This window comes from Saccopteryx bilineata, chromosome 7, assembly GCF_036850765.1.
Source record: "Saccopteryx bilineata isolate mSacBil1 chromosome 7, mSacBil1_pri_phased_curated, whole genome shotgun sequence".
NCBI classification, from domain to species: Eukaryota; Metazoa; Chordata; class Mammalia; order Chiroptera; family Emballonuridae; genus Saccopteryx; species Saccopteryx bilineata.
In genome coordinates this window covers 89,302,732-89,329,824 of record NC_089496.1, presented here as the reverse complement: position 1 = coordinate 89,329,824, position 27,093 = coordinate 89,302,732, and the positions used below count along the sequence as shown (strand labels likewise).

General features: G+C 50.6%; 1 protein-coding gene across 10 annotated transcripts in view; it reads left to right on the top strand.

Moving 5' to 3' along the window:
* KCNIP2 (potassium voltage-gated channel interacting protein 2) overlaps positions 1-27,093 on the top strand; it is a 31,243-nt gene extending 4,150 nt beyond the window's left edge. For 2 of the 10 annotated variants that reach the window (XM_066239566.1, XM_066239565.1), the window contains exons 2-8: positions 23,573-23,697; positions 24,071-24,140; positions 24,314-24,384; positions 24,509-24,616; positions 24,782-24,886; positions 25,023-25,085; positions 25,386-27,093. In XM_066239566.1, coding sequence (XP_066095663.1) covers positions 23,573-23,697; positions 24,071-24,140; positions 24,314-24,384; positions 24,509-24,616; positions 24,782-24,886; positions 25,023-25,085; positions 25,386-25,433 — 590 coding nt within the window. In that variant the 3' untranslated portion in view covers positions 25,434-27,093. Of the gene's footprint in view, positions 1-18,003; positions 18,135-21,720; positions 21,821-22,846; positions 22,901-23,572; positions 23,698-24,070; positions 24,141-24,313; positions 24,385-24,508; positions 24,617-24,781; positions 24,887-25,022; positions 25,086-25,385 lie in introns of those variants that run through there. The other 8 variants (XM_066239556.1, XM_066239557.1, XM_066239558.1 and 5 more) reach the window with 8 other exon arrangements.

Below are 27,093 nucleotides of genomic sequence, written 5' to 3'. Positions count from 1 at the left end.
CCCTGAGGGCAGAGGAGGGGGCCTCAAGCAGGTGGATGTAAGAGGCAAGGCCCCTCACGGGTAAAAAGGAGAAAGCTTGCAGCAAAGCAGGGGAAAGGCACAGCCCTTTACTGAATTGTTTAGTTTAATAGGATCTTAAGATGACTGGGGTGGGTGTCCAGAGGAAAAAATTCTGAGGTAGGACCGAACCAGCATGAACTCAGCTAGTGAGCTCATGCATGATGGAATGGATAGACTCTTGTAGCATAAGGATTATATGTCACCGTTTTTGCCTATCTTTAGGAGTCTGTACTGATCAAGTTGTGCATGCATCACTGCGCTTGTGAACACTGGGGCCATGTGCCCGTAGGGTTGCATATACCTGGGATTCTGTGACAGTGTAACTGTATGTACCTGGGGTTTTATGTTTAACGTTGGGTAGGGGGTTCCTGAGTCACACTAAGTTAGTTGTGAAGCCTTCATGAGGTAGTACTTTGGTATAGGATTTGTGAAACTTATGCTAAGGGGGTTATGGGTCTCATCTCATAGCACTGTTGGAATTTGTGCACACTTCACTTGGGTTTCCTTAGGGCTGCCTGGGCAGGGCCCACGGAACCCAGTATCCCCTCCCCACCTGGCCTGGGGAGGCCAAAACAGTCTAGTCCCATGGCATTCTGGGATCGGTAGTTATCTGGCTCTCTCCGTGGTATCCACTTGAGACCCTGGAGTATAGGCCAGCCTCTCCTTGCCATGTGTTCCCCAGGAGGAGGGGATAAGGGGCTGAGCCAGAGCCATACTTAGAAGTCACGTTCCCCAAGCCCACTGCTTGGGCCTGTCTCCAGTGACAAATGGCTAGAGCCAGGCGAGGCCAGCTCTCAATCATAGCAGGCATGACTTCTAGGCCCCAAAATAGCCCAAAGGCCTAGCGAGTTCATTAATCACCTGATACAGCTGGGGGCTGCTGTGTCTTCCGGCCTGGCTGGGGTAGAGTGGGGTGGAGGGACTGAGGAAAGAGCTTTGAGGTTTTCACTGGCTGGAGTCTTCAGTGCAGGAGCAAGGGTAGACGGGAAATTGGGAGTTGCACAGGGTGGGTCACCCCATAAGGTTTGAATGACTAAATGATAGAAGTGTCTCTGGTGAGATTTGAGAGACTTGGGGAGGGCCCATCTCATGCTTCAAGAAAGTTTTCCCGTGAGCTCATATTTTGCCTGAGGTACTTTCAGTAAGACTTTATTCCTTTGAGTAAAAAGCTACATAGCATGGGAATATTTGAGGAAGAGAGATCTGAAACCTGAGAGGAGAGTGGGAAGAAGGGAAAACCCAAAAACCAACTCACTCATTCACTTCTGACAGATCCTCCTGCCAGAGGCCTGGTTGATTAATTTAAACTTTTTTTTTAATTTTTATTTATTCATTTTAGAGAGGAGAGAGAGAGAGAGACAGAGAGAGAGACAGAGAGGAGAGAGAGAAGGGGGGAGGAGCTGGAAGCATCAACTCCCATATGTGCCTTGATCAGGCAAGCCCAGGGTTTCGAACCGGCGACCTCAGCATTTCCAGGTCGACGCTTTATCCACTGCGCCACCACAGGTCAGGCAGAATTTTTAAATTTTTATTGATTTGAGAGAGAGAGAGAAAGAGAAACATCAATTTGTTCCATTTATTTATGCGTTCAGTGGTTTTTGCTTTTTAAAAAAATTTTTACTGAATCTATTGGGTTGCTTCCTATATGTGCCCTGACCAGGCATTGAACCCACAACCTTGGTGTTTCTTTTTTTTTCTTTTTCTTTTTAAATGTTCTCTGTTGCCTTTTCTTTTTGTCTTTATTTTTTTCTATTATTTTTAATCTTTTATTTTTATTGAATCCAGAGAGAGGAAGGGAGGTAAGGGGGAGACAGAAGCGTCAATCTGTTTCTGTATGTGCCTTGGCCAAGGACCGAACCAGCCACCTCTGCATTGCAGGACAATGCTCCAGCCAAGCGAGCCATCCAGCCAGGGCAACCTTGGTGTTTCAAGTACAACACTCTAATCAACTGAGCTACCTGACCAGGGCTCAGTGGTTATTTTTTATAAATGTGCCCTGACTGAGGATCAAACTCCCAACCTTGTCATATCGGGACAACAGTCTAACCAACTGAGCTATCAAGCCAGGGCTAGACCTGGTTTATTTAGGACCTTGAGTCCCTGTGAGACTAAGTCAAGTTCTCTGAAGATTGAGGGGAGGAATCAGGGCAACTGGCTGCAAGTTTGTCAACCTCTCCATCTGTGAAGCAACATCAGCGACCAGGGAGATGCTGCTGTGCTGCCTCTTTGAATTCAAATAATCTGACTTGGCATCCAAGGCTCCATAGAATCTCAGCCTTTTGGTCTTATCACTTGTAGCTCCTTGACACACCCACAGGCACTGGAGAGACAGCTGGGAGCTCGCAGATCATTGGTTCTGGTCCAAGTTTTTGTTTGTTTTTTCTTTAGTGAGAGAGAGATGAAGGGACAGACAGGAAGGAAGAGAAATGAGAAGCATCAACTTATATAATAGTTCCTTAGTTGTTCATTGATTGCTTTTCTCATATGTGCCTTAACGGAGGGGGTAGGGGATCCAGCTGTGCCAATGACCCCTTGTTCAAGCCAGCAACCTTGGACTCAAGCTCTGGCCCAAGTTTGGATCCATATCTTATCATCTGTACTGTCTTGAGAAAATCATTTCTCTAGAGTATCAACCTGGAACGCTGAAGTCGCAGGTTCAAAACCCTGGGCTTGTCCAGTCAAGGCAAATATGGGAATTGATGCTTCCTGCTCCTCCCCCCTTCTCTCTCTTCCTTTCTCTCTCTCTCTCTCTCTCTTTCTCTCTTCCCCTCTCTCTCTCAAATGAATAAATAAAATCTAAAAAAAAAAAAAAGGCCCTGGCCGTTTGGCTCAGTGGTAGAGCGTTGGCCTGGCATGCAGAAGTCCCGGGTTCGATTCCCGGCCAGGGCACACAGGAGAAGCGCCCATCTGCTTCTCCACCCTTCCCCCTCTCCTTCCTCTCTGTCTCTCTCTTCCCCTCCCGCAGTGAGGCTCCATTGGAGCAAAGATGGCCGGGGCACTGGGAATGGCTCCTTGGCCTCTGCCCCAGGCGCTAGAGTGGCTCTGGTTGCAACAGAGCGACGCCCCGGAGGGGAAGAGCATCGCCCCCTGGTGGGCAGAGCGTTGCCCCCTGGTGGGCGTGCCAGGTGGATCCCGGTCGGGCGCATGCAGGAGTCTGTCTGTCTCTCCCCGTTTCCAGCTTCAGAAAATACAATAAAAAAAATAAAAAAAATAAAAATAAAAAAAAGGAAAAAAGAGCCTGACCTGCAGTGGCGCAGTGGGTAAAAGAATTGACCTGGAACACTGAGGTCGCCGGTTCGAAACCCTGGGCTACCCTGGTCAAGGTACATATGGGAGTTGATGCTTTCTGCTCCTCCCTCCCTTCTCTCTCTCTCTCTCTCTCTCTCTCTCTCTCTGTCTTCTCTCTCTAAAATTAATAAATAAAATCTTTGAAAAAAAAAGGAAAAAAGAAACTACAATTTAAAAAAAAGAAAATAATTTCTCTGAGCTTCAATTCCTTCATCTGCAAAACAGGTATATTACTACTTACTCTGACCATGTCAGCTGTAAACACAGGAATAATAAACCCTACCTCTCAGGTTGATTCTGAGGACTAAGTTAGGTAATATATGTAAAGTATCCAAGACACAAAATGTGCTCAATAATGTTGATCCTTTTGTTAAGGTGGACTGTTGACATTTTAGCCATCCTTTAAATATCAGCTTAGAAAATTCCCTCTCCATTTTACCTGGCCTCCCACTTAGAAAGTTTTTTTTGTTTTTTTTGTTTTGTTTTAGATTTTATTTATTCATTTTTAGAGAGAGAGAAGGAGAGAGAGAAGGGGGGAGGAGCGGGAAGCATCAACTCCCATATGTGCCTTGACCAGGCAAGCCCAGGGTTTCGAACTGGCAACCTCAGCATTCCAGGTCGACGCTTTATTCACTGCGCCACCACAGGTCAGGCGAGTTGTTGTTGTTGTTGTTGTTTTTTAATGAATGTCCACATATAGATGGCACATTAAGAGGACTTAAATTTTTTTAAAATTGATTTTAGAGAGATGAAGAGAGAGAAAGAAACACCAGTTTGTTGTTCCACTTATTTATGTGTTTGTTGGTTGATTCTTTTTTTTTTTACAGAGACAGAGAGTCAGAGAGAGGGATATACAGGGACAGACAGACAGGAACGGAGAGATGAGAAACATCAATCATTAGTTTTTCGTTACACGTTGTGACACCTTAGTTGTTCATTGATTGCTTTCTCATATGTGCCTTGACCGTGGGGCTACAGCAGACCGAGTAACCCCTTGCTTGAGCCAGCGACCTTGGGTCCAAGCTGGTGAGCTTTGCTCAAACTATTGGATCCACTGGTTACGAGAACAAACATCAGAGACTTTCAGGAACTTAGATCGTACTTTATTGGCCAAGTTTAACCTGCGCAGAGGCGAACTCCCCAGATGTCCTGAGACACCGTACTCACAGGGAGATGCAAATGGGAGTCGCCCCTGGCGCTTACAGCCAGGTCCTTATATATCCTAAGTAAGCAAGCATTTACAGAAGCAGATGTGGCAGTTACCTGTTTGCTAAGGGGTCTGCATGCAGCATAGCAACAGGGGCTGGGTTTAGCTTAGTGGCGAATTTCAAACATAAACTTCTGATAAGGGTCTCTGACCAATGGAATGCAAACGTTTTTCCTCCTTTGTGCTGATCTTCTTTGTTCTCAGCCTTACAGGGGCTCTATCAGCACCTCCCTGTTCTGGCTCCTTCAATAGTCACACTCTGGCAGTCTCAGCACCCCTTCCTGAATCTAACATTCCCCCATCTCTTTTGGGCATAAATCAAACCCTTGATTCTTCATCAGTGGGAAGAATGGTATAAGGTTGGGACAGAACCATCAACTTTACTACATCTATTCTTTCTTTAGCATAACTGAGTAGCTTGTTGAACAAAATGGGCCCTAAAGACAATAGGCACAAGAAACCAATACACGGACCTAGCAAAGGGAGAAGGTAAGGCAAAGCACCGTTGAGGCTACTCCACAGGGGGCTTTCAAAGAGCTCTCTTCTTCTCTTTACTAGATCTTCTTGTAGCCTTTTGATTTTGTCTCGCACTATACCAGATTTGTTGACATAGAAGCAGCAACGTTCCTGTAAAGCCAAACAGATGCCTCCCTGCTCTGCTGTAAGTAAATCTAAGCCCCTTCTATTTTGCAGGACCATTTCTGCTAGAGAATCTAACTGATCTTGAATATCCTGGATAGTACTGGATATAGCTTGAATATCATCTATTAGCTTGTTAGAAAGCTGAGTATAGGAATGAACGGCCACCCCTAGTCCAGCAGTACCAGTAGCTACAGCCCCGGTAATACCCAGGCCTACTAACAATGGAATGAGTGTAACAGCTCTCTTAGAGCGACCTGCGATATAGTCTAAAGTAGGGATGGGGACAGGCTCATCCCCAGGTATAATGTCTATATCTGGCAATAGAGTGGCTAGCACACAGACCCCGGTCCAGTTGGTGGGCAAATAAGAGAAAGCTAGATTACCTCCACATAACAACAGTTGTCCCCTGCCAGGGCAGAGGAGGGAGCTGGAGTTGATGAATTCGCTACAATTAGCAAAATCCGCAAACCCAACGTCTATATCAGAACTGTTATTTTGTGGATGACTTAGGATGCAAGAAACATTGAGGAAGTCTATGGGCTGAACTCTAAAAGGAGTGTTAGCACTGCAATTAGGATATTGGGTAAGCATAGACTTATTGAACGCTGCTGGTAGAGCGATTGGCATGGGTGTGCCTAGGGTCATACAAAACCAGCAATCAGCAGCTAGAGTAGGATTCGAGGCATTAAGTGCCCGATGGGTAGCTAGGAGTATATCAGGACTGTGTCTAAGTCGACACCTCGTGCTTTTGGCAAAGCTAAAGGATGGTCATTAATTTTTGGGTACCTAAGGTTAATAATTTGTTCAATTCTTTCTTGCACTATAGATTCTCTGATAGTATCTTGGGGTCCTCCTCCATCCGAAACATGTAGAGGGGATTTCTTAGACCAACATGTGGGCTTGCCACGCGTCCCTTTGCTTGAAGCCTGCATGCGGCCATGTGATCCTATCTCCGGGCTAACGCCCGCTCGAGTTCTCTGAAGGATGGCAGTGAAGTAGGTAGTATCATAACTAGTGCATTCCTGAAATTCCTCGTAAGAGAAGGGGTGCATTTGATCATAGAAACTAGTGCACTCAGCAGGACAGGGTCCTGGCTTGCCTTGAATAGGGGGAATTATGCGGGGTTTGTTATTGCAGACCCACTCTTGGGTGATACCTCCCCCTATACCTGGTGTCTCGGCGAGGTACGCTATTTTGCTACTACAATCAACCTGCCTTGTGTATTTCTCCGGTCTAGTGGTAGTGGTTCCACCACTGCAGTCACAAGGGGAGCCATACAGTGTCCTTCAGCGTTTGGTGCCGGCCCCAATCCTCCCTCTGTAAAATTTAATGGACACAGTAGTCCTCCTAGGATGTGGACGAGAACCGCAACCTTAAGGGGTCCTTGGGATTTGTGTGGACTCTCCATTTTCTCAGGTCCAAGTCCTGGGCCCCTGTTACCTTGTCAAGCTGGGCTGGTTTTATGTGGGAGAGGTGGATCCAGTAAGGTTTTTCAGCTACCTTGATAGCTGTGGGCGTACTCAGGATCACCTGGAACGGTCCATTCCAACGCGGCTCAAGGTTGCCCCGTCTGTGGTTGAGAATCCACACCCACTGTCCAGGCTCTGGTGGCTCCGGTAGTCGGGAACTGTGTTTCGCCTTTGATTGGGCTGATCTCTGGAGGGCCCGCACCTCGCTTCTGATGTGTTGCAGGGCCTGCAAGGACTTGAGGAAATTATGATTAGAAATCTCTAGTTCCCCTCTGGTCAATCGAGGTACAAGGGGCACAGGTTGCCCAAATAAGATTTCATAAGGGGTCCATTTATTGAGATAGGAGGCACATCTGGTTCTAAAAAAGGCGAAAGGGAGTAGCTCAACCCAGTTTTCGCCGGTCTCCCCTCTCAGCTTAATTATAGTTTCCTTCAGAGTCCTGTTCATTCTTTCTACCTGTCCCGAACTTTGGGGCCTATAAATGCAATGCAATTTCCAATTGATACCTAACTTAGTGGCTAATTCTTGAGATATCCCGGATATGAATGCAGGTCCATTGTCTGACCCTAGGGCTAGGAGAATGCCATATCTAGGTATGATTTCCCTTAATAAGACTTTGCAAACTGTGGAAGCAGCCTCTCCTCGCGTGGGGAATGCTTCTACCCATCCTGAGAAGGTGTCTATTAATACTAGTAGATACTTATAACCTGACTTCCCAGGGGTCATCTCTGTGAAATCTATTTCCTACAGTTCTCCCGGAGCTTTCCCCCGATACCTCACAAAGGGGGGTAGCTTCTTATTCTGCACATTTACTCTGGCACAGATACTGCACCTCGAGACAATGGAGTGGACAATATCCCTGATGTTGGGCCCTACATAATACTTCCTGATAAGTTGTTCTAGATTATTCTGCCCTAGATGAGTGCTAGTATGAATATCTCCTACTATTTCTCTTACTATTCCCTGGGGTAAATAGAGCCGGGAGTCAGGAAGCTCTATCCATCCCTGCTGGTTTCTCTTTCCCTTCAATTGTATCCCTTCCTGCTCTTCTTCTGGGGAATATCTAGGATCCAGAGGTAATGTTGGCTTAGGCAATAATGGTAAAAGGCTTTCTTGTGGCCCAGTGGCTGCTCTCTTGCAGCTGAGTCTGCTAGGTTGTTACCCTTTACAATAAGAGAGTCCCCTCTTTGGTGCCCTTTGCAGTGGATGATGGCAACTTTGGTAGGTAGCCAAATGGCGTTTAGGAGGGCAAGAATTTCATTGCGGTTCTTTTTTTTTTTAAGGGCTTTGCAACTGCCTTTTGAGGTTGTTTTTTTTTTTTAGGTTTTTTATTTATTCATTTTTTAGAGAGAGGAAACAGAGAGAGAGAGACAGACAGACAGAGAGAGAGAGACAGAGAGAGAGAAGGGGGGAGGAGCAGAAAGCATCAACTCCCATATGTGCCTTGACCAGGCAAGCCTGGGGTTTTGAACCAGCGACCTCAGCGTTCCAGGTCAACACTTTTACCCACTGCACCACCACAGGTCAGGCTCACTGCGGTTCTTAATGTCCTTTCCCCCTGCTGTCAGGAGGCCTCTCTCCTTATATATGATCCCGTGAACATGGGCGGCGGCGAATGCATAACGGCTGTCAGTGTTGGCAACTTTCCCTCCGCTATCTGTAAGGCCCTGGTTAGTCCTATTAGTTCTGCCCTCTGTGCAGATAGATGTCCCTGCGGGCAAGGCTTTCTGCCATAGGACCTTATCTCCCGTGGTCACTGCTGCCCCTGCATACTGCTGTCCATCCTTGATAAAACTGCTCCCATCAGTAAAGAGAGTCAGGTCTGCCTTCTCGTAGGCCTGATCCCTTAAGTCCGGGCGGGAGCCAGTCACCGTGTCAAGGGTTTGCTTGCAACTGTGGGCCAAAGTGGAGTCTGGTATTGGCAACAGGGTTGCTGGGTTCAGGGCCGCAGTTTTGAGGAACTGAACAGAGGAAGGAGTCAGCAGCTGAGCCTGATACTGCGTCAGCCACGCATTAGATAGCCACCTGTCAGGAGGTGCTCGCAGCACTTGCTCTATGTAGTGTTCCCCAATGACTTGGATGTCCTGCCCTAAAGTCAATTTACTAGCCTCCTTGACTAGTATGGAGGTGGCAGCAAGTGTCCTTAGACATGTTGGCCATCCCGAGGCTACAGGATCAAGTTTCTTGGACAGATAGGCGAAGGGCCTCTTCCATGGCCCAAGTTCCTGGCTCAGTACCCCTAAAGCTACACCTCCCTTTTCTGCTATAAATAGCTGAAAGGGTTTGGCCAAATCTGGCAGGGCCAAAGCTGGGGCAGCCACCAGGGCCTCTTTAAGCGCTTGGAACGCTTGCTTCTCCCTATCTGTACATGTGAACTGCTCTTCCTTACCCCTGGTTAGTTCATGCAGGGGTTTAGCTAGTTCTGCAAAGCCTAATATCCACAGTCGGCAGTATCCTACTGCACCCAGGAATTCTCGTACCTGCCTCTTGCTAGTAGGCTCGGGGATCTGCAAGACCATCTGGATTCGCTGGCTGGACAATGTCCTTTGCCCTCCCTGCAAGTTATACCCCAAGTAACTTACAGTTTGCGTCACAAACTGGGCCTTTTTGGCGGAGACTCGATACCCCATTCGCCCGAGATCTTGAAGCAGGTCCAAGGTAGCTTCCTCACACTCTCCTTCGTCCTTGGCAGCTATGAGGATGCCATCCACATACTGGAGCAGTACGATCAACGGATGGGAGGAGCGGAAAGCCTGCAGATCTTTGCTGAGGGCTTCATTAAAAATGGTGGGGGAGCCTGACCTGTGGTGGCGCAGTGGATAAAGCGTCGACCTGGAAATGCTGAGGTCGCCGGTTCGAAACCCTGGGCTTGCCTGGTCAAGGCACATATGGGATTGATGCTTTCTGCTCCTCCCCCCTGTCTCTCTCTCCTCTCTGTCTCTCTCTGTCCTCTCTAAAATGAATAAATAAAAGTAAAAAAAAAAAATGGTGGGGGAGGCCTGACCTGTGGTGGCGCAGTGGAATAAAGCATCAACCTGGAACACTGAGGTCGCCAGTTCGAAACCTTGGGCTTGTCTGGTCAAGGCACATATGGGAGTTGATGCTTCCTGCTCCTCCCCCCTTCTCTCTCTCACTCTCTCTCCCCCTCTCTAAAAATCAATAAATACAATATTTTTTAAAAATGATGGGGGAATTCTTAAACCCTTGTGGTAGTCTAGTCCAAGTGAACTGCCCCACTAGTCCATTATCTGGGTCATTCCATTCAAAGGCAAAGATCTCTTGGCTCTGAGGCACCAGGGGAATACAAAAGAAGGCATCCTTTAAATCCAGGACAGAATAATAGGTATGAGTTAGGGGCAATGAGCTCAGTAAGGTATACGGGTTGGGCACCGTGGGATGAATAGTCTCTACCTGCGCATTTACTTCCCGCAAGTCCTGGACCGGACGATAGTCTTGGCTCCCCGGTTTCTGGACAGGAAGCAGCGGGGTGTTCCAGGCTGATTGACACCTTCGGAGGATGCCTGCCTCTAGCAGGCATTGCAAGTGCCGGGCAATTCCCTGTCTAGCTCGGGCTGGGACCGGGTACTGCCTGATCCTAACCGATCTAGCAGTGCTAAGCAGTTGCACCAGGACAGGCGGTTGGTGAGCGGCCAAACCTGGGGGGTTGGTTTCCGCCCAAACCTCAGGTACCCGGGCACACAGGGCATCTGGAACCCCTTCCTCGGCCTCCTTACCTTCCAAGACAGTGGCAAGTAAGTGTTCTTCAGACAGTGGGACAGTTACTTCCATGCTGACCTCTGCCTCTTTGCTCCCCATAGGGCTTTCCTCCCGCCGGAAGGTTATAGTGACCTGAAGTTTCGGCAATAAGTCCCTTCCAAGCAGTGGGTAAGGGCAGTCTGGAATGACTAGGAAAGAATGGGTGATGGTGCCTCGACCTAAGTCAGTAATTCTTGCGGTGGCCCATGGGTAGGCTTCTGCTTTGCCCGTTACCCCTATTATCTTAGTAGTTGTCTTCTGCATCTGGCCCTGTGGTTTCTTTAGGACTGAGTAGGTGGCTCTCGTGTCGACTAGGAAGTCTATTGGCTTTCCTTCGACTGTTAAGGTGACCATGGGCTCCTGGGAGCCGACGGGAATGGAGTCCTGGCCCCGTCAGTCTGAGGTTTGGATCAAGACCTCTGGGGCTTGTTTTGGCCTCTGGCTGTCGGCCCTCAACTTTGGGCACTCTCTCTTCCAGTGTCCTTTCTCCTTGCAATAGGCGCATTGATCCTTGTCTATTCGCTGTCCTTGGCCCTTCCTCTGTCCCCCTTTTCCTTTAGGGGGAGGTTTCTGAGCAGCGATCAGGATCTTGGCTACCTCCTTTGCTCTGCCAACCTCCAGATCATCCCTGTTGATATATACTTTCTGGGCTATTTCTAATAGATTACTCCTATTCTCTCCCTCGAACCCCTCTATCTTCTGAAGCTTTTTTCTTATATCAGAAGCGGCGTGAATCACAAAGGCTATGTTTATTAGCTTCTTGTTTTCTTCCACTTCTGGGTCTAAGGGGGTGTACACTCTATATGCCTCCATGAGTCTCTCTAAGAAAGCTGCCGGGGATTCTTCCCTCCCCTGGATGACCTCACTTACCTTGCTAAAGTTGGTTGGCTTCCTAGCTGCTGCCTTGAGCCCCCTCAACAGAGCTGGGTGATACTAGAGGAGCGCGTCCCTTCCCCCAGCGGTATTAGGGTCCCAGGTAGGAGGTTGAGACAGGAGAACGTCTTCTACTTCCCTTCTTCCCTCCCGAGTTTCCCTTTCCTCTCCCAATACCGCCTTAGCAGCTTCTCTCATTATTCCGTCCCTTTCTTCAGAAGTGAAGAGGGTTTGTAAAATCTGACAGTCGTCCCACGTAGGCTGATGGGTCCTAAAAATGGTCTCAAGGAGAGATATTAGTCCCTGAGGTTTCTCGGAAAATGGGGGATTCTGATGCTTCCAATTGTATAAATCACTGGTGGAAAAAGGCACATAGATGAGGCGAGGAGGTGCCGGCGGCGCCTCCCGGACGGTCAAGATGGCTGCCCCCCCCCCCCAAGGAGGCATAGCCGCACCTCTCACTGAAGGAGGAAAAATGGCCGCGCCTCCTGCCGAAGGAGGAACAGCCACACCCCCTGCTGAAGGAGGAATGGCCGCGCCTCCTACCCCATAGACCGCCCCTCCTCAGGTGTGGGGCGGACTTGAGAGCCCACTCACGTCCTGCGAGGAGTCTGGTTCCTCCTGCCGCGGATAGGGTGGAGGGGAATTCACCAGGTCTAAGTGGTCCTCCAGCGGTCCAGGCAAAACAGGGTAAAGTCTGGACAGTTCACCAGGCTGTGTCCCTTTTCCTTTTCTTTGACCCTCCCAACTTTCTTATCCCCCATAGCGAGACAAACCGCTCTCCTGCCTCGCTGGCTGTCCTTCAGACACTTTCTGATGTACCTAGGCCACTCGGTGGCTATATCTACCCACACATCTATATAGGGATTGGTCTGGGTGGGGTGCTCTATAGACAGTGGCTCTAACAGCAAATAAAGTTGGAAGGTCAAAAGTCCCCTCTGTGGGCCATCCCACATTAAATGCAGGCCATTCCAGCTGGCTCAAGGTTCGGAGGAAACCTGGACTCGGCGGCGGACCTCCGTACCCCTGAGCCCTCTTCTGGAAATCAGAAAAATTCTTCAACAGGCACTCGAGTGGGGATCCTGGCACAGATTCCTGCTGTCCCATCCTGGATGACTCAGGAATAATGAGAAAGGGCAGGATACAGGCAACACACACTATTAACACAGGGAACACACTTGTTTCTCTCACACTCAACTCAGTCATTCAAGCTCAGACAAAACGCAGCGCAGCGCAAAAAGGATTCCTAATGTGACCGGTCACTCCTAGAGATAACAAATCCAAACATCCAAATTTCAGAGGGCGGCATCCCGCCCCTGAAAGCCCTGGGTGGGTTACTGGCAGCGTCCCACCTATCACCTCAGGAATGTGCGCGCTAGAGCTCAAAAGCCAACCCAAATGAGGATCCTCGGTGAATACTTACTCAGCTCGAGCTGTCTGAACTGCTGTCCCTCCGGTCTCCGACTCAAAACTCCACCAAGGGAGAATCCCGGATGAGCCCCCAAAATATTGGATCCACCGGGTACAAGAACAAACATCGGAGACTTTCAGGAACTTAGATTGTACTTTATTGGCCAAGTTTAACCTGCGCAGGGGCGAACTCCCCAGATGTCCAGAGACACCATACTCACAGGGAGATGCAAATGGGAGTCGCTCCTGGCGCTTACAGCCAGGTCTTTATATATCCTAAGTAAGCAAGCAAGCATTATACAGAAGCAGATGTGGCAGTTACCTATTCGCTAAGGCAGGGGTCCCCAAACTACGGCCTGCGGGCCACATGCGGCTCACAGGGGCTCTATCAGCACCTCCCTGTTCTGCCCCGCCGCACTTCTGGAAGGGGCACCTCTTTCATTGGTGGTCAGTGAGAGGAGCCTAGTTCCCATGGAAATACTGGTCAGTTTGTTGATTTAAATTTACTTGTTCTTTATTTTAAATATTGTATTTGTTCCCGTTTTGGTTTTTTACTTTAAAATAAGATATGTGCAGTGTGCATAGGGATTTGTTCATAGTTTGTTTTTGTTTTTTTGTTTTTTGTATTTTTCTGAAGCCGGAAACGGGGAGAGACAGTCAGACAGACTTCTGCATGCGCCCGACTGGGATCCACCCGGCACGCCCACCAGGGGCGATGCTCTGCCCACCAGGGGGTGATGCTCTGCCCCTCCGGGGCGTCACTCTGCCACGACCAGAGCCACTCTAGCGCCTGGGGCAGAGGCCAAGGAGCCATCCCCAGCGCCCAGGCCATCTTTGCTCCAATGGAGCCTTGGCTGTGGGAGGGGAAGAGAGAGACAGAGAGGAAGGAGGGGGGGTGGAGAAACAAATGGGTGCTTCTCCTATGTGCCCTGGCCGGGAATCGAACCCGGGTCCCCCACATGCCAGGCCGACGCTCTACCGCTGAGCCAACTGGCCAGGGCCCATAGTTTTTTTTTATAGTCCGGCCCTCCAACGGTCTGAGGGACAGTGAACTAGCCCCCTGTGTAAAAAGTTTGGGGACCCCTGTGCTAAGGGGTCTGCACGCAGCATAGCAACAGGGGCTGGGTTTAGCTTAGTGGCGAATTTCAAACATAAACTTCTGATAAGGGTCTCTGACCAATGGAATGCAAACGTTTTTCCTCCTTTGTGCTGATCTTCTTTGTTCTCAGCCTCACAGGGGCTCTATCAGCACCTCCCTGTTCTGGCTCCTTCAATAGTCACACTCTGGCAGTCTCAGCACCCCTTCCTGAATCTAACAAAACCAGATGAGCCCGTGCTCACCCGGGCGAGCTCGGGGTCTCGAACCTGGGTTCTCTGCATCCCAGTCCGATGCTCTATCCACTGCGCCACTGCCTGGTCAGGCTATTGGTTGATTCTTATATGTGCCCTGACTTAGGATCGAACCTGCAACCTTGGTTGCAGGTATTGGGACAATGCTGTGAGCTACTGGGTTAAGGGCTTAGAAAGTTTTTACTATACCTCATTTCATCGCTTGGCTTACAATAGTTTTACCATGTAGTAGGCATGCAACAAATATTTTTTGGATGAATAGATGGCTTGTAGTTCTTTCAGTGGGCTCTCTCTCCCTGCCCAGTGGGAGCCAGTGACCCTGTTTGTTTCACCTTTATTCCACAGGAACCAGCTCAGAGCCTGGCATGTAATTTGTACAGGCTCAATATTTTAACATCCTTGCCCTCTAGGAACTTGGAATCTAGTTAAGGAAGTAGGATTGACCCAGAAATATCTGGATTCAACTCTGCATCCCTTAACTAGGTGGCTTTGAGGAAGTTTCTTTATCCCTCTGAGCCTTGCTTACCTCATCACCAAAATGGGCACTACACTAATCACTCTGCCTACCTCATGGGGTGTCATGAGAAGCCATTGAGTGAACAGTGTTTATGAAATGCTTTCTGAATTGTTAAGAGCTATAGAAATGTAAGAGGGGAATGGCATGTTATTAATAAAACAATGATCACAAACACTTCAGCACTTACCCTGTGCCAGGAGTTATTTTATTAGTTTTCCATGCATTAATTCCTGTACTCCCCAGTAATTATATGAGGTGGGAAACTGAGGCACACAGAGGTTAAGGACTTGCTCGTTGAATGGCAAATTAAATTAAGTGGCAAAGCTGGGATTTAAACCCAGGGAGTCTAGCTTACTGGCCCTAAGCATGCTGACTCCTTTTATTATTCCCTCTAATTATGTTACAGAATTAGGTGCTGAGTTCTGATGGCCAACATTGAATTCAGTAGAAATCCAGGTGCTTGGGAGCCCGTTGAGGGCTGGAGGCTCGGAAGGGAAGGGAATTTAAGATGCCTCCAAAGGGCAGGTAAGAAGTGTAGGACAGGAGAGAGAAGGGAGGGCATTCCAGGCATAGGCAGGAGCAGGAGCAAAGGCAGAGACAGCATCGAGTTTGATGTGTTTGGGGGACAGTGAGGAGGCCAAACTGGCTGAAAAAAAGAGGGACCTTAAATTTTTTATTTTTTGTATTTTTCTGAAGCTGGAAACGGGGAGAGACAGTCAGACAGACTCCCGCATGCGCCGGACCGGGGCAACGCTCTGCCTCTCCGGGGCGTCGCTTTGCTGCGACCAGAGCCACTCTAGCGCCTGGGGCAGAGGCCAAGGAGCCATCCCCAGCGCCCGGGCCATCTTTGCTCCAATGGAGCCTCGCTGCGGGAGGGGAAGAGAGAGACAGAGAGGAAGGAGAGGGGGAGGGGTGGAGAAGCAGATGGGCGCTTCTCCTATGTGCCCTGGCCGGGAATCAAACCCAGGACCGCTGCACGCCAGGCCGACGCTCTACCACTGAGCCAACCGGCCAGGGCCAAAATTTTTTTTTTAATTAATTTAAAAAAAAAGAGGGACCTACTGATGAAGGTAAGGCAAATGCCAGATGTGGAATTTGGATGGTGACAGGAAGACGTTTGCTGGTTTTACCTGTAAATCTGTAATCTTTTTTTTTTTTTTAATTCATTTTTAGAGAGGAGAGAGAGAAAGGGAGAGAGAGAGAGAGAGAGAGGAGAGAGAGAGAGAGAGAGAAAGAGAAGGTGGGGAGGAACTGGAAGCATCAACTCTCATATGTGTCTTAACCAGGCAAGCCCAGGGTTTCAAACCGGCGACCTTAGCATTTCCAGGTCGACGCTTTATCCACTGCGCCACCACAGGTCAGGCAAATCTGTAATCTTTAAAGTGTGAGAATCCAAAAGCAGTCCTTTAGTTGACTTCTTGGGAGAAGAGAGGAAGAGAAGCAGTGGACTGAGACAGCCTGAGGCCACCCTCCTTCCAAATCCTCCTTGCAACACTTTTCAGGGATGTTGGGTGGGGGAAAGGAAAGGGGAAAGGTATGGTGTGAAATGGACGCCTGACCCCCAGTGGTGGCCTGTAGAACTACAGATCAGTGAATTTCAAATGAAGTGGGGGGTGGGGGAACCAGCTTCCACACAACCCCCCACCTCACACTGGGGCTCAAACACACTCATCTCAGAGCTGGACCAGGAAGAAAGGCTTCCTCTGGGTCCATCCTCCTAAACTGGGCCTTCTGGGTGGGCAAGCTGTGTGAGAAGGCAGCCAGTGTAGTGTAGTGGCTTAGGGTGTAGCAGGCTCACAGAGTAGTTTCAAGTTGAGGCTCTGCTCTGGCTGAGTAGCTCAGTTGGTTAGAGTATCGTCCTGATATGCCTGGGTTGTGAGTTCAATCTCCAGTCGGGGCACTGGAAATAAAATAAATTTTTGAAAAAAAAATTAAAATTGAGGCTCTAATACTTACTGGTATAACTTCCTTTTGCCTTAGTTAGGATAATAGTACCTGTACTGCCTTCACAGCTTTACTGTGAACACTGAGCATGTTAATGTCTGCAAGCACACAGTACTCCTTCCAGCACTTAGGGCGCAGCCAGTGTTAATCAGTGGAGTAACTCAGCAGCTCTGCTCTTCTGGCCCACAGGATTGGATGGCCTCTCCCCACCACCCACACTTCCCACTGCCACTTACCAGGAAGGAGCCTGGAAAATGGAGGAGGGGCTCCAGGAATGCTCTAGAAGGCAAGGGTGGGGAGCGGTACCCTTGGAGGGTTCAGATTTCCCTCCTAGCCTGGGCTTCTCCATGTGCTTGTAATGCACATGGTAATATATAGTTCCCTAGGAGCAGGCTGGGCTTTGGCAGCTCCTGGGTGAGGCCCCAGCCAGAAGGAAGGGATCTTCCTCCTCTCCCTAGGAGCTTGAATCTTTTGGTCCCAAAGGCAGCCATAATATTAAGTCTTCTCCCTAGAGGGTCATGATAGGGCTAAGCAGCCTTTTTCCTGCCCGGGCTATTGGACCTAATTCCCTCTCCATCGGCCTCAGTTTCCCTGTCTGTGGCCTGTGGGAAGAGAGTGCTTCCCCCCTTAGAGTCTCCATGGCAACCACAATCGATGCTGGTAGTGTCCTCTTGACGGAAGAGGTCACTGCCTTCTCCCCTCCTATATATATTCTCATACAGTTCCGTGCAGATACAATTATACAACTGCCATAAACCTGTACTCCTAATGATAAGACAGACACATCCATATTACCAGTCTTCAGACCCACATTCCACAATCCTACTAACACAGAGACACCTCACATCCCATACACACTCAGAAATACCCCAATACACTCTCACACACCATAGACACCCAGGTCACACACACCCTATATGTAAGACACACACTCAATAGGTTCATAGTCATGTGTAAACACACAAATATATATTCTCCATACAAACACAGGGATATACACACGAGAAAACGCCCAGATACCCATACCATATTCTGCCCCATACAACTAGTACTTATATACGTGCAGCTCAGAGTTTCTCTCACACTGCCCTTCCCTGCCTTCTCCCAAAGCACATCTCCTCCCTCTGCCCCCTCCATTTGGCACAGAGTAGCCACAGGGTGTCTGGGGGAAGCAGTCCTCAGGGCGGAGGCAGGTCACTGCATCCCTCCTCTGGCCCCGCCTGGCCTGGTCCATATCCTTTACACCAAAGGCTCCCAAGAAGATCCAGTCCAGAGGCTGAGGTGGCCTGTGAAGAGGAAGAGACTGTGGCTGGGAGGCTGTGGTTGGGAGGCGAGTGGGGCAGGGCCGGGGGAGGGAGGGAGGGAGGGAGAGGGAGGAGATCCAGGGAGGGAGAAGGGGAGGGAGGCTGCAAGCGGTCCTACTCACGCTGGGGAGCCTGAGGGGGAGGCGGTATGAAGTGGGCTGGCCATCGTGTCTGACTCTCAGCCGGTGGGGGCCATGCCCCTAGCCCACCATGAACCTGGAAGGGCTGGAGGTGGTCGCTGTGCTTGTGGTCCTCGCTCTGTTTGTCAAGGTCCTGGAGCAGTTTGGCCTCTTTGACCCTGTCTCCTTGGAAGGTAACCCAGGTGTCTGGACAAGTCTGGGCTGCTGGCTGGAGAGACAGCTGCTTGTAGCCATGGGGAGGGGCTGCTCTGACTTTTACAACTGTGAGCCGGGGTGAGCCGTTTACTGATGGGATAAAGCATACCCAGAAGGTGAGGAGTGGTGCCTGGGGAACAGGACATCCGAGAGAGGTCAAGAGGGGAACTCTGGGGAAGGTGAGGCAGGAATCTGGGGGACTGGGTGTCTGAAGGAGGTGAAGAAAGAGGACCAGGGAACAGGGTGTTTGGGGAAGTGGTGAGGGGTACAGTATGGGAGGACTGGGTTAGGAAGATGAGGGGTGTCTGGGGGACTTGAGGAGAGGTGTGGAGATAGACAAGGGTATCTGGAATAAAGGAAGGAGGTTTGGGGATCGTGAGGTAATATTAGAGCTTTGGGGAGTCCCCTTTGGGGCCAGGGCTCTGAAGATGTATGTGACCCCACACCTCCATTCTTGTAGGTGTAGGTTACAGAGCGTATGTGGACTCAGTACATGAGAGATACAGGGCGTGTGACTGTGTGTTCATGTATGTGATGAGAAAGGACAAAATGTGTGACTAAGTGGGCCTGTATATGTGACAGGGATGTGATTTAATGTGTCAAAGTACAGGGTGTGTGGCTTTGTCAGATGGTGGATGTGACTGTGCCTGAGGGGACAGAGTCTGTGGCTGAGCCTCTTTGGGTATCAGATTGTGTGTATGGTTGTCCCCAGAGTTCCCTGAGAATATACAAGCTCTATAGCCAAGACCTAGGATGCGGGTGGGTTCTGGAGGGACAGGAGTGGAAACACTGTGAATGAGACAATTATAGATCAGCTCTGGCAGGAGGGTGAGGGGTGGGCCAGGTCAGGGACCCTGCTTTCCAAGCAGAAATCAACTCTCCCTTCTACCTCAGTGTCAAGTGGGGAGAGGAATGTTCTACCTCCCCCAGAGAGTTCTGCCTTTCCCTCCACTTTGCATTAAGAACTGTGTGGCTCCATAGCATGGCTCTTCCCCACTTTCACCAGAGACAAGAAAACAGGCAAGAACCACCATGAAAGGAGGACTGCAGGGGAGAACAAAACAGATGTGAAAAGAACTAGGAACAAGAGGAGTTCCATGAATGAAAACTTCTAGCTCACCCTCCATCCTCTGCTGCATTTATTGGGATGGGTTGGGGAATAGGAATATGTCCTTGATGAACTAGGGTTCATCCAATCTTGAAAAGATGAAATCAGTTGAGCTCTAACTTGCCATCCCCTTTAGACTATTTGGTGGGAAGAGGGGTTATCCAGGAAACCAAGCATCCTGTAGGCTGAAGATAGCCCCCTTTTCTACCTACCTTTAGAGGAGCCTAGAGGAGATTAAGTCCTGGGAGCAGGTAAGGAGAATGTGTGAAGAGGAGGAGGTTGGAAGAGGGGGGAACTGCCCCCCAGTCTGATGGCAATTCTACCACCAGAAACCCCGGGTGCAATCCGACTTCGGGAAACCAAAGTCCAGGCTAATGGAGCCCTGGGCTAGGGGCCAGGCTGCCATTGATCCCCCACTCGGCCTACTGCCTCCCTCCCACCTCTTTATAGCTCCTGCTGTGGAGGAGGGAGAGTCCACGTATTTATTTATTTATTTATTTTTAAATTTTTTTGGTATTTTTCTGAAGCTGGAAACGGGGAGAGACAGTCAGACAGACTCCCGCATGCGCCCCACCGGGATCCACCCGGCACACCCACCAGGGGCTACGCTCTGCCCACCAGGGGGCGATGCTCTGCCCCTCCAGGGCGTCGCTCTGCCGCGACCAGAGCCACTCTAGCGCCTGGGGCAGAGGCCAAGGAGCCATCCCCAGCGCCCGGGGCCATCTTTGCTCCAATGGAGCCTTGGCTGCGGGAGGGGAAGAGAGAGACAGAGAGGAAGGGTGGGGGGGTGGAGAAGCAAATGGGCGCTTCTCCTGTGTGCCCTGGCCGGGAATCAAACCTGGGTCCCCCGCACACCAGGCCGATGCTCTACCGCTGAGCCAACCGGCCAGGGCCAAGTCCACGTATTTTTGATGAGGAGATGGCCATGACTTCTAGCAGTTACCTCCTGGGAGTAGTGCCTTATCCTGAGGATGGAGACTGACTTGGGGGGGGGGCAGGGCCTTTGTAGGAACTGGGATCCCTGAGTAACTTACAACCAAAGTAAGTTGGGCCCATCCAGGAATGGACTGAGGCCAACCTCAGTCTTTGAGCCAGGACCGGTGGACTCTGGTCCTAGAGTCTGGAGGTGGATGCAGCTGGGAGACAGACACACTTGATGTGAAGGGTCTCCTTTGGATGCAGTTAGAGCTCTAGGACCTGTGTAAATAAGGGGGAGAGGAATTGTGATAAGTGGGCTCTGGATAGCCCCACATTACACAAAATGTGCATTTTAAGGTCTGTTATTGCCTCAAAGTTTGCTATCGGGTTGGAATGAGGAATTGTAGAAAAGAAAGGTGGGCATCCCAACCAGATGGTGGCACAGTGGATAGGGCATTGGCTTGGGACACTGAGGACCCAGGTTTGAAACCCCAAGGTTGCTGGCTGGAGCGCGGGGTCACTGACATGACCCTATGGCCACTGGTTTGAGCCCAAAGGTCGCTGACTTGGCTGTAGCCCCCTAGTCAAGGCACATATGAGAAAGCAATCAGTGAACAACTAATGTGCAGCAACAAAGAATTGATGCTTCTCATCTCCCTTCCTTTCTGTCTGTCCCTCTCTGCCTCTCTTTCTCTGTTTCTCTCTCTCTCTGTCTCCCATAAAAAAAAAGAGAAAGGTGAGTATACCCAGGATAGACAGGGGTTCTGTGGATATGAGGTACAGTCTTAGGTATCTGGGTGCCATGAGTATGTAGGTCATAGTATGATAGGGGGTATGTGTCATGGTGACCTTGGTATGTGTCACAATATTATAAAGTTCTATTGTGTCGTCAACACATTGTGTCCTGATATCCCAAGGTCATTGAATATTTTTGTGTGGTTTGATGATGCTGTGTGTAAGATGGACTGTATAGATCTTCATGTATATATGTCATGTTTTAGGTCACATTTGCATATGTTTGTATTAGGAGTTTTAAGGTCAGTGTGTGTGTGTGCACGCGCACGCATGCATGTATTGAAGCCTGCTTAATTAGGCCATTGGCTACGACTTGTCACTGTATAGCATCCATCACTCTGTGATTTGTCATTCTATGTGTCACTGTATACACCTGTCTCTGTGTGTTTGTGAGAGAGAGGTGTTCCTACCAAGGCAGTTCTTGGGTTGGACATCACCCTCAGAGGTCCAGCCATAACACTGGGGGCAAAGGTACTGGGTTAGCAGACTCTAAAGCCAGTGCCACTTCCCCCCTACACAGCCGCATCCCTGGCCACCCCGAGCTGCCTTGGTGGGTTTTCCATGCCTCTGGAACCCACTGGGCTTCTCCTCTAACCCAGCCCCAGCTACCCTCGCCATATCCCCTCAACCCTCCCCCAACACCCGCCCCCAGCCGGGGTTAGTTTGTGATGGTGGGAAAGGGACAGGAAACAGAGGGGCAGTAAGGGGTTAATGTGCCTTCCTGGGGTCTTCTCTCTTCCCAGGCCACCCTCCAGGGCCCACTAAAAAAGCGCTGAAGCAGCGGTTCCTCAAGCTGCTGCCATGCTGCGGGCCCCAAGCCCTGCCCTCAGTCAGTGAAAGCAAGTGCCGCTCCTGTACTTCCGGGGGCGGGGATCGCTGTATGGGTGGGACCAGTGTGTTGAGAGCGGGCCTCGTGTGTGTGTGTGTGTGTGTGTGTGTGTGTGTGTGTGTGTGTGTGTGGTGTGTGCGCGCGCGCGTTACCAATGTGTCTACTGGTGGGGGGTGGGCACTGGTTGGCACGAGAGTGAGTAGGTGTAGTAGCTACAGCTCCCAGAAGCAGCAGAGTGTGAGGCATGGTCGTTTGGGGGTGGGGCCCCAAGTATCTATGGGTGTCACCAGTTTGCAAAATGGGCGAGACCAGTGTGTTTGGGCGTGGCCAGTTTGTCAGGGCTGATTTGTCCTTCTATGTGTCACTGTACACACCTGTCTCTGTGTTTGTGAGAGAGAGGTGTGTACAGTGAAGTTTGTGAGAGAGAGGTGTATACAGTGTGTACACTAGGCTGAAGCCCCAGCCTAGTGCTGTGGCAAATGTAGCGGGGACGGGTCCAGGTGGCTGTGCGGCTCTGTGCGTGGCTTAGCTGGGTAAGTGTGCGACTCTGGCCTCCTGCGTCTTCCCTGGGCATGTTTTGGTTGTTGAGATGTATGTCGCCCATGCGGATGGAGCCCACCTTCCACCCAATGCCAGGATATTTGGATCTTCTAGTGGCACCTTCATTCACAGTTGAGTGACCTCCTTTTGTATCTAGACCTTTTTCCTCAGTTGGGCCTTGTCCATGACATAAGGTCTTACTTCATTTTGCAAGCTATAAAGGCCCGTTTTGTAGTTATTTGGGAGTGTCATTGTGTTTGATTCTGGATCCCACTTGGGGATAGATTCAGAAAAAGGACAGGCGTGAGTCCCGCAAGCATGTGTGCGTGGGGTCCGTTTCGTGTGTGTCTGTGCTTGTTCGTATGCTTTTGCGCGTGGGGCTGGGGTGTGTGCATTGTAACACGCAGGTCTGTGAGATATGCCGTGAGTGTGAGGGTTGAGGTGTGTGTCTGCAGTTGGCCGGGTCTTCAGCTTTCTTGGTGACAGTTCGCTCCCTTCAGCATTAGCTGCCCCAGCCTCCCTACGCCCCCACAGACCCCACCCGCTGGACCCAGGTGACTTACTCTCCTGGTGGGGGCGGGGGCGGGGCCTTCGGGAGCACGGGGTGGGGGCACTTGCCTGGGGACTGGATGTTGGGAGCTGGCGGGTACTGAGAGGGGGCTTCAAGTGGAGCCTTGCTTGAGACTTACTAGGGGCGGAGACACGGGTGGGGTCTGGGAGAGGCTTGGCTGGAGCTGGGCGGGGCATGGCTCAGGCATGGCTGGGGTAGGCAGGGTTTGGCTGGAGGGAAGGATGTGGGCGGGGCAAAGCCCTGACTGAGGATCTGAGTTGATCACAGAAGGCCTAGAGCTCGGATCCTCAGACACCCACTCTCGAACCTGTTTTTACTACTACAACCCCTTCTGGGCTGAAGATGGGGCTTGGGGCCTTTCCTTTCCCTCCAACCAGGGACCAACTGCACAGGGGTCAACACCGGGTCGAATATCCTGGCTCTGGGGCCAGGCCTAGCCTTGGGCCAACCCGCTGATAGACCTTGGAGCTGACCAGCGTCTTCTCTCCTTGCCTTGATGTCCTTGGCTAGGTTTCCAGGGAAAACTGGCAGACTGGTCTCTGGCGTCAGAGATAGGGGGGATATACGGGTTGGTGATTGTGAAGAGGGGTCGTGGGGCCGGGCCTGAGGCGCGGCTCTCCTCCCCTCGCCCCCTCGCTCCCCCTAACACCTGCAGACAGCATCGAGGACGAGTTTGAACTGTCTACCGTGTGTCATCGGCCAGAGGGTCTGGAGCAGCTGCAGGAGCAAACCAAGTTCACTCGCAAAGAGTTGCAGGTCCTGTACCGGGGCTTCAAGAACGTGAGTGCAAAGCAAGGCCAAACCTAGAGAATGATGGGGCCGGAGGGGCGGGGCCTATCCAGGACTTCCTAGAAAGAAGGCCTGGCTTTAGGGTGTGAGAGGGAGGGCTAGGGGGAAGGAGACCCTGCTTCCCAAGCTCCCCTCCTGAAGACTGAATTTCCAGCCTGAGGTTCTGGTTAGTTCTGTTTTTTATTTGTGCGCTGGGGAGAAGTCTTGCCTCCCATTAGAAGAGCTACATGGTGAGCCCCCTGGAGACATGAAGATTTTGTCTCCCTTTGGGAGTCTCTGGGCATGAAGGTGGGAGGAGTATGGAAGGGAAATGAGTGGAAGGGGGTTTTGTCTCTGTCCTCAGTCTGGTCTCCCCACTCCCCAGGAATGTCCCAGCGGAATTGTCAACGAGGAGAACTTCAAGCAGATATACTCCCAGTTCTTTCCTCAAGGAGGTGAGGGGACAAGGACGGAAGCAAACAGTTGTCCATCTCTAGGCTGAGTTGGGCAGAGGCTTCTGGAGGGGCTGGGAATGCCAAGTGGTAAGAGGTGTTTGGGGAGCCTCATAGAGGTAGGAAGTCCTCTGCTGTCTGGAAGCCAAACCTACTGATACACACTTATTCTACAGACTCCAGCACATATGCTGCTTTTCTCTTCAATGCCTTTGACACCAACCATGATGGCTCAGTTAGTTTTGAGGTGAGCTGGAGGAGGTGGGTCCGGGAGGCCTGGGGCTTCAGGGCCAGGACCTATAGGCCAAACCCAGAAAGGAGTTGGGGTGAAGGGTATCTGAAGACACATTTCCCCCCTGTCTCCTTCCCAGGATTTTGTTGCTGGTTTGTCAGTGATTCTTCGAGGAACCATAGACGACAGGCTGAACTGGGCCTTCAACCTGTATGACCTCAACAAGGATGGCTGTATCACCAAGGAGGTGTGCAGGGAACTGAAGAGCTGGAGGGGAGGTGTAAAAGGCCCCTAGGAAGAAAATATGACCCACATATGTTTAACCAGCAAGGGTGATCCTACCCTAGGCCCTTGGTCTCCTGGTTTGGAGGCTGGAGGCTCTAAGGAGGAATCCTCTTTCTTGGCCTAACAGGAAATGCTTGATATCATGAAGTCCATCTATGACATGATGGGCAAGTATACGTATCCTGCACTCCGGGAGGAGGCCCCAAGAGAACATGTAGAGAGCTTCTTCCAGGTGCTTGGGACTGGGCAGGCTGGTGGGTCCTGGAGTGAAGAGAAGAAGGTGAGGTCCCAGTAGGGAACTTACCTGAATTCTACCCGCCTCTCTCCTGCTATCCCTCCTGTTGTCCCTCCTGACTACCTTTTTGCAGAAGATGGACAGGAACAAGGATGGCGTGGTGACCATTGAGGAATTTATTGAGTCTTGTCAAAAGGTACAGGTCCCTGCCCTCCACATTTCCCCAGTCTGGACTCAGAGCCTAATTCAGTGATATAGGAGAAGGCTCCTTTGGGAAGAGAATTATCTCTTTAACTAACCCCCACTACCAATTCTGTTTTTTCACAACTCGGGGAGACCTGTCATTCCCCACTCTGGTCTCTCTGGGTGTTCCCTTCCCTCTTGCCTCTTTGTGTCTCTGAATTCCCCATTTATGACTCAATGTCTCTCTCCCTATCTCTGACAGCTCTCTTTCTTTCTCTCTCTCCAATCTGCCTCTCTCACACCATGGCTACAGGATGAGAACATCATGAGGTCCATGCAGCTCTTTGACAATGTCATCTAGGTCCCCAGGAGAAGGGGCCGGTTGTCCTGGGGCCACCATGCTGTAGCCCTAGTCCATTTGGACCTCACCCTTCTCTTCCCAGGTCTGTCCTCACCCTAGCCCTGCCCTAGGGCCCGTAGGAATCCAAGAGCCTGGGAATTCAGTGGTCCAGATTGTTGGAGCCGAAGGGGCAAGGGAATAGGCAGAGTATATCTGCTGGGTGTTCAACAGCTCCCACCCCCTTCCTGCCTGACATGCAGTTCTGAGGATGCCTCTGCTATAGGAATTAAGTGGTTCTTCACCTTTCACCCCCACTCTAGAAACCACAAAACTAGACAGAATTTCTCCTGCTATGGTGCTTCCCCCATCCCTGATCTCAAACATTTTCCCTAAGACTCCCTTCTCAGAGAGTTTGCTTTGTCCTTGGCACTGATTTGACATTTCAGACCAGGGCTTTTGAGAGCTCTGTAGGAGGAGGACAAGAATGTAAAGGGAGAAATCTTGGGCTTGAGCCAATAGTTAGGTCCTAGGAGGTAGCTGGAATATAGAGCAGAAAGGCCTAACAACTGTCAATGAGAGAGAGCTAAGGCATTGCTAGGATATCACTCCGAGCTCCACAGGTCTGCCACCAAGCCATCAGAATATGTTTCCAGGCTCTTCAGAAGAACTTGTCTCTTTGGAAATACCCCAGAAATCTCCCATTCCACTGCTCAGTGTCCCTGGGATCCTGATGTCTGGTTCATCCCTGGATTTTTTTTTTTTTTTTTTTGTATTTTTCTGAAGCTGGAAACGGGGAGGCAGTCAGACAGACTCCCGCATGCGCCCGACCGGGATCCACCCGGCACGCCCACCAGGGGGCGATGCTCTGCCCATCCCGGGCGTTGCTCTGTCGCGACCAAAGCCCCTCTAGCGCCTGGGGCAGAGGCCAAGGAGCCATCCCCAGCACCCGGGCCATCTTTTGCTCCAATGGAGCCTCGGCTGCGGGAGGGGAAGAGAGAGACAGAGAGGAAGGAGAGGGGGAGGGGTGGAGAAGCAGATGGGTGCTTCTCCTGTGTGCCCTGGCCGGGAATCGAACCCGGGACTCCTGCACGCCAGGCCGACGCTCTACCACTGAGCCAACCGGCCAGGGCCCATCCCTGGAATTTTTTCCTCTCCTTCCTTCCTGTTTGTATGGTGGTGGTGGCAGCAGGGGAATATGGGTAAGAGATGCCCTGGCTGATTCTTGCCAGAGGTTCAGACTACTGGCATAGAGTGAGTTAGGGACCACCCAGTGGATGCATTGGAGGAAAAGGGAAAGAGGGAGGCAGGTATAGCATCTGAACCTACTGTGGGGACATTCATTAGAATCTTTGATCTACCCAGACTATTCCAATCCCCCACATATCCTCCTCAGTTCTCACCTAGGGTCTCCTCTTGCTCTATTCAGTCTACCCAGAGATGCCCCTGAACACACTTAGAAGGGAGGAACCATAGGATACAGCTACCATGTCATCATTAGTACCCCTGCCATGCTGTCACTCCTTAATATACCGCCTGTCCCATTAGCCAGGATCTGAGGGGAAGAGCCCCCAGGAAGCTGCTTCCCATCAGAACACTGTTGACTGCTTTGCATTTTTGGCTCCTCTGTATATTTTGTAAAATAAGAAATATACCAGATCCAATAAAACACAATGGCTATGCA